General features: G+C 40.6%; 1 protein-coding gene across 4 annotated transcripts in view; it reads left to right on the top strand.

Moving 5' to 3' along the window:
- Positions 1 to 7,452, top strand: part of Nfatc3 (nuclear factor of activated T cells 3) — a 69,328-nt gene that overhangs the window by 46,183 nt on the left and 15,693 nt on the right. For 2 of the 4 annotated variants that reach the window (XM_021219969.1, XM_021219968.1), the window contains exon 9: positions 2,318 to 3,322. The exons of 1 other annotated variant lie outside the window; for it this stretch is intronic. In XM_021219969.1, the coding sequence (XP_021075628.1) occupies positions 2,318 to 3,322 (1,005 nt within the window). The remainder of the gene's footprint in view (positions 1 to 2,317; positions 3,323 to 7,452) is intronic. One more of the 4 variants, XM_029532438.1, reaches the window with a different exon arrangement.

Below are 7,452 nucleotides of genomic sequence, written 5' to 3' on the forward strand. Positions count from 1 at the left end.
AATATCAAATTTCTGCCTAGTAGAGGTAGGCAGATCTCTTAAATTGAGGCCACCCTGGTCTACATAGTGAGTTCCAGGTCAGCCAGGGCTACATAGTGAGAACTTTTCTGAAAACAAGGCAAAAAAGGAATATCAGATTTCTAAAGAAGGTGAAAAGAAATAAGATTTTAAAATATAGAGGTTGAAGCCAGGCATAATGGCACATTTATGTAATCACAATACTCAGGAAGTAAGACAGATAAGAATGTAGTGACCTGAGTCGCTGGCTCTAGCAAGCTGTGTGTTAGGATAGATGGAAGAGGATAACAACCCTGATTCCCATACTCATGAATGTGTAGGTCCTGGCTCTCTTGGTTGTATTACTTTTAGGCTGTGGGGTGTTGGTGTTGGTGTTTCTATTTGGTGGTGGTGGTTTGTTTTTTTGTTTTTTGTTTTGGTTTTTTGTTGTTGTTGTTAGTTTGTTTTGGCTGTTGTTTGGTTTTTGTTTTTTTGAGACAATCTCATTGTACATCCCTGACTGGCTTGGAACTCCTGGAGATCTGTCTGTCTCTGCTTCTGCTTCCTGAGTGTTGAGATTAAAGGCATGCACCACCATGCCCAGTTGTGTAACTTTCTGTTGCTGCACTCAGAAGTTAAAGTTGTGATGGAACTCATCTCTGTCTGAATAAGGAAGAATGCTTCTGTAATTTGTATAAAAATAAGCACTATGATCAGATCAGAGGTATTGATTACTTTCTAATTACGGTAGTAATTAAAAGGCAAAAGCAAACAGGAGAGACTATGCTGCTTTGATTCCATCTCATGAATTGGGAGGATACTATAAAGATATAATTCTGTTGGCATTATGTATCAAAATGAAAATCACTGGAGTCCCAGGATGGAGAACATTGAATTGGCCTAGAACTACCACCAAGGCTTAGCCTCAAACTTGCTGTGTAGCAAAGTATGGCCTTAAATTTCCATATTCTCCTTTCTTTACTTTATAAATCCTGGGGTCACAGGCATATACCACCACATTCGGCTGCTTTGTGTCCTTTTCAGTTCACAGTAAGCAACCAGTTACATAACCAAGGTCTCCACTTATCAGAGTTAAGGGATGAGAATCGTCGGCCATCCTGCCTTCCTTCTCTCTTCTCCCCCACCCCCTTTTCTTTTCCTAGCCTTTCCTGTTTTCTTCCTTTAAGATAGGGTCTAACTTGGAAATCAGAGATCTGAGTGCTGGGATTAAAGGCAAGTGTCACTGAGCCTGGACTTATATATTGGTTTTGTGTATTGCAGTGTTAATTAATTTGTTTATTGGTTTCTTATAGATTTTGGTAGTTTTTTTCATTTTTACATTTTTTCCTGTTTTTTGTTTTGTTGTTGTTTTGTTTTTCTTTAGACAGGGACTCGATAGCCCAGTCCTCTTATCTTTGTCCTACTGAGTGGGGGGTTAGAGGTGTGCGCTACCTCATCTGGGTTTCAGTTTTTCTCTTGATAGTCACACAATAGTAGAGGATCAAACCTACCACATGAGAGGTGTGTTTCAGATTAGGAATCCTAGATTCAGTGCTGTATAAGCCATAGGATTGATTATTTTTGATGGTTTTTAAGACAGGGTTTCTCTGAAATCTTGACTGTCCTGGACTCCCTCTATAGACCAGGTTGGCCTTGAACTCACAGAGATCTGCCTGCCTTCGTCTCCCAAGCACTTGGATTAAAGGCGTGTGCCACCACTACCCAGCTGTTCAACTCCTTTTAAATTATGTTTTAAACTTTTCTCATGTATGTGTGTACATCCGAAAATTAATTTTTGAATGTGTGCTTGCTGTGTCCCATATTTGGAGGTTGGAGGACAGGTGTCAGGCCTTGAGTTCCATCTTGTTTAAGAGAGGGTCTCTGTTTAGTTTTTGGACATTGCTTATGTCAGACTAGCTGGTTTATAAGTTTATAAGCTTCTAGAAATATATATATATATATATATATATATATATATATATATATATATACACACACATACACACACACATATATATGTATATATATACATATATACATATGTATATGTATATATATGTATACATGTGTATGCATATGTATGTATATATATGTGTATATATATATACAGTCACACACATACATACATACATACATACATACATACATACATACATACATACATACAAATAAAACATTTTATATGAACTTCCTTCTCTAAAGCCATTGAGTTCATTCCCATTGTGTTATGGTTCCCAACCCTAGACTTATAGAATCGGGTTAAGCTATACTCACTTTGTAAGCTGTATAACAATGCTTGCTTTAACCCTTTACTTTTCAGCTTTGATGAAGCAAGAACAAAGAGAAGATACTGATTTGTCTTCAGTTCCATCTTTGCCTGGGCCTCACTCTGCCCAGACCCAGAGGCCCTCCTCAGATACAGGGCACTCCCATGACCATGCATTGTCAGCACCGGGAAGCCTGATTTGTCCAGTGCAGCCAGCATACACATCTATGGTAACCTCCACCCATTTGTCACAGTTACAATGTAGGGATGAAGGTGCTGGTAAAGAACAGCACATAGTACCATCTTCAGTCATGCACCAGCCTTTTCAAGTTACACCAACATCTCCTATAGGGTCTTCCTATCAGTCTATACAAACTAGTATATATAATGGTCCAACCTGTCTTCCCATGAATCCTGCCTCTAGCCAAGAATTTGATCCAGTTTTGTTTCAGCAGGATGCAGCTCTTTCTAGTTTAGTAAATCTTGGCTGTCAACCACTGTCACCAATACCATTTCATTCTTCAAATTCAGATGCGACAGGACATCTCTTAGCACATTCACCTCATTCTGTGCAAACCCCACCTCATCTGCAGTCAATGGGATACCATTGTTCAAATGCAGGACAGAGATCTCTTTCTTCTCCAGTGGCAGACCAGGTCACAGGTCAGCCTTCTTCTCATTTACAGCCTATTACATATTGTCCTCCACACCCAGGATCTGCTACAGCAGCTTCCCCAGCAGCCTCTCATCCTCTGGCTAGTTCACCGATTTCTGGGCCTTCATCCCCTCAGCTGCAGCCTATGCCTTATCAATCTCCTAGCTCAGGAACTGCCTCATCACCATCTCCAACTACCAGAATGCATTCTGGACAGCACTCAACTCAAGCACAAAGTACAGGCCAAGGAGGTCTTTCTGTTCCTTCATCCTTAGTATGTCACAGTTTGTGTGACCCAGCGTCATTTCCGCCTGGTGGTGCACCTGTGAGCATTAAACCTGAACCTGAAGATCAAGAACCTAACTTTGCAACCATTGGTCTACAGGATATCACTTTAGATGATGGTAAGTCCCAGCTCCTCCCCCACCTTGCCCTACTTATCCTACCTTGTGAATGTGTGTATGTTTATGTATTTTAAGTTAGACTGGCCTTGAACTTACTCTTTAGTGGAGCGAGACCTTAAATTTCTGATTCTCCCAGTGTTAAGATGGCAGGTATGTACTTCCAGACGCATACAGTATTAGAGATTGAACCCTAGGACTGGTGTGGGATCGGGGTTCGGTTCTTCCAGAACTGAAGCTCAGTGTCAGTTCAGGCTGACATCAACTATATGGTGATCTTTCTACCTCGGCCTCCTAAATACTGGAATGACAAAAGTGAGCCACCACATATGTTACGTGTAACACATTATATAGTTATCTGTAGCCATCATCTAGTGAAAATCCTAAAGATTCTAGAACTAGATATAGAATTTTAGTTTTCTCTCTAATTCTATATTAATCTGTCTTAGGAAAATAATTTAGATCAACTATCTAGATCAGGGACTGACCTAGACCTAGCTTATCTCCTGTTACAGGTTTGTAGCTACACTAGGTCCATTCCATAATGGAGAAACTGTCATTAAATATCAGGTCATAGAACTGAAGTGTTGTCTCTCCAACTAGCTCATAACTTGATTAACCCATGTATTCTAACCTAAGTCTGCCACATGGCTGGTTACAAATTCTCAGTTTCATACATCTCACTCCATCCCAGAGTTCCTTTCTCCCTATGGGAACTCTCACCTCCTGTTCCCTACCTCAGCTCCTTGGCCAGTCAGCTTTTTATTGGCAGATGATGTTTCCATACGTACACAAAAGAATCTCTCTATATACCCACCTGACAGTTCATAGCCTGTAGCTCCAGTCCCAGAGGATCCAGTGTCTTTTGTTTTTGTAGGTACTGTATGTGGTGCACAGACATATACACAAGCAAAGTGCTCGTATATGTAAAATAAAAACAAACAAACAAAAAAAAAGCATTTAAATGTAAAGTCCTTAGCACAAAGGGCAAAGAAAGCAATATGTAACCTGTAAGTTTTGGGGGCCTTCTGTTCACACCTAATATCTGATTACAGGCCGTCAGAATTACTCTAACCAAAGTATAAAAGATCCATACTAGACGGTTAGCAGAGATATGTATGACAGATTCATAGGGAGGATTTCACAAGGCTTCCATAAGTCAGTGGTATTTGAAGATGAATGTATGTTTTTAGTAAATTTGAATCAATGTGCAACTCACACAATAAAAGCAGATTTTCCAGGGAGAGTGTAACTTTTTGCCAAGGGAACAAATGGTACATTAGAGGATAGTTTTCAAAGACACAAGGGAGCTGTCCCAGGTCTTGTTGCAAACATAAAATGGACATGTAAGCTAGAGCAATCCAAAGTAGCGTCTTTCTGTTGTCTGTTTCCGGTTATCTGTTCAGTTCTTCACATTTCTGCTACTTCTGAGCAGGTAGGATGCCTACAGAGGGTCACACCAGTCGTAGTTATTGCAGTAGAGCCCAGGCTAGATTCAGATTTGTTTATTCTAGACTTAGCTCTTGTACACTACAGCTGCTGCTCCGTGTGATATGGATGGTAAGAGCTCTTTGCTAAAGGTATCCATAGAATGCCTTGGGTTTCTGTGTGCTAAGGTTTTAAGACAAGGTCTCACTATGTAGCCCAACCTCCCTCAGCTTCACAGAGGATGGCTAGTCTGGGCTACATTTTGAAACTCTATTAAACAACAACAAAAAAAACCTCACAATCTAAAAAATTAACAAAACATTCCCAGAGTGAAGCATCATAAAAGACAGACTGGCTATTGAAATTTCTCATTGCCACCTATTGGAGAACTTGATAAAAGTTGATGGTGTCGAGCTATAACTGAGGGGAAAAGTCAGCAGTGCTCTGCACCGCAGATACTGAGCTGTACACTCTTGAAGTGGGTTTCTTTTCAGATGCGTATTCTAGGCTAGTGTGTTCCTGTACAGCCAAATTTCCAGCCATGTGTAACTTGACTTCTTGTTTGGATTTTCTGTGAATTTCTGTTGTATTATGACAGGATTTCACTCTATAAAGAGTGCTGTCCTTGTAGAGATGCCCCTGCCTTTGCATCCCAAGTACTAGGTGGGATGAAAGGTGTGTGCTTCTACACCTGGCCCATCTGTCTGCTCAGGAAAGAATTTCTCTTGAGTCTTTTTAAGGCCAGCCTGGTCTACAGTGTGAGTTCCAGGATAGTCAGAGCTGTACAGAGAAACACTGTCTTGGAAAACAAAAACAAACAAAAATACTTTGGGAGAAAAAACAAAACTGTATGTTATTCTGCATTGTGCTCTAGATTTTGGACCAATTGATATATATTAAAATGATTTTTATAACATGTAGAAATACTCACAGTTATGTTTTAAACCTTTTTTTTTTTTAGATTTATTTATTTATTATATATAAGTACACTGTAGCTGTCCTCAGACACCCCAGAAGAGGGAGTCAGATCTCATTAAGGATGGTTGTGAGCCACCATGTGGTTGCTGGGATTTGAACTCTGCACCTTTGGAAGAGCAGTCGGGTGCTCTTACCCCCTGAGCCATCTCACCAGCCCCTGTTTTAAACTTTTAAATTAAGATTATTTTATTGTAGCCGGGCGTGGTGGCACATGCCTTTAATCCCAGCACTTGGGAGGCAGAGGCAGGCGGTTTTCTGAGTTCGAGGCCAGCCTGGTCTACAAAGTGAGTTCCAGGACAGCCAGGGCTATACAGAGAAACCCTGTCTCCAAAAAAACAAAACAAAACAAAAAAAAGATTATTTTATTGTGTAAAAGTATCTTTTACTCATCTGAAGTAATTATTGTCTTGGAGGTTTACTGCTGAATAAGCTCACCCTTTCTAGCTCTTTCTGATGTCTGACTAGCTAGCTGGTTCAAACTAGTTTCTCCCAGCTTTCTTACTGAATTGCTTTGCTTGACCTCAAACTAACTCTAGCAATCTATCTAATCTTCTGGCACCTCATTTCTCTGTAAAACTGCCCCATTAAAATCGCTTCCTCTGCACCAACTGAACTCAAGAACTAACTCCACTGCACTGCACAGTGCTCATTGCACTGACTCCTAGCCTAACTGCAGAGTGCCAGACTTAACTGACTGAACCTTAGAACTGCCCTCCAATTAGAGAAGTCACCTTCAAACACCACTGCTTCCTTCTGCATGCTAACCTTACTTTCATTGTTTGGGATTAAAGGTGTGCACTAAGGGCATGTTTGTATTCCAGCCAGAGGGATTAAAGATGTGTACTCCCTTGCCAGAGCAGCCATGTTACTGGATTAAAATTCCTCTGTGGTATTGTAAGGCTAGATAACTAGACTAGTGGTTCTTTGCTTTAATTGTGATTGAGCTAACTAAATTCTGTTAAAACTGTCCTTTAGTTTTTCTTCCCATTGACTTCCTTTGTTCTTAGACTAACAGAAGCACAGCTGCAGCTCTTCTTTCAGAGAAGAGGCTGCACATTTAATGTAGTTCAAACAGCTGCTGTGGTGAGACTGCCACTGCCACTTGCTGGCTCTGTGCAACTGCATGCTGACCTGTAGGGCAGGTGCTGATTGACAGTTAACACTCTAGATACCACTCAGCTGCTTCAGCTCTCTATGTAAGTGTTGCTTATAGCCCAGGATTATCTATTCATAACTGTCCTACCTCTGGCCTTCAAATGCTGAAATTATAGATGTCTGCTACAATGCCTGGGTTAACGAATGTCTTTTAAAAGCAAAGAATTAATAAACACAAGATTCACGTGGCTACTTGTTAGGGGTGTAGAAGACTACTGTGGAGGATGGGTAGAGAGGTAATATGTCATTGTTTTGGTGCATGCATTTATTGGATAGTGGTTTCGCTGGTGTTTATTGTAGTCACATAAATATTTTATTACATTTTTACATATTTGTGTATATGTATATGGACAGGAGAGTCCCTGGAAATGATTATAGAGGTCAGATCTCTGAAATGACGTAGTGCATTCTAGGACACCAGAGCTACGTATTGAGACTCTATCTCAAAAAAACAAAACAGGGGCTGATGAGATGGCTCAGCGGGTAAGAGCACCCAACTGCTCTTCCAAAGGTGCAGAGTTCAAATCCCAGCAACCACATGGTGGCTCACAACCATCCTTAACAAGATCTGA

Source organism: Mus pahari, chromosome 20 (assembly GCF_900095145.1).
Source record: "Mus pahari chromosome 20, PAHARI_EIJ_v1.1, whole genome shotgun sequence".
NCBI classification, from domain to species: Eukaryota; Metazoa; Chordata; class Mammalia; order Rodentia; family Muridae; genus Mus; species Mus pahari.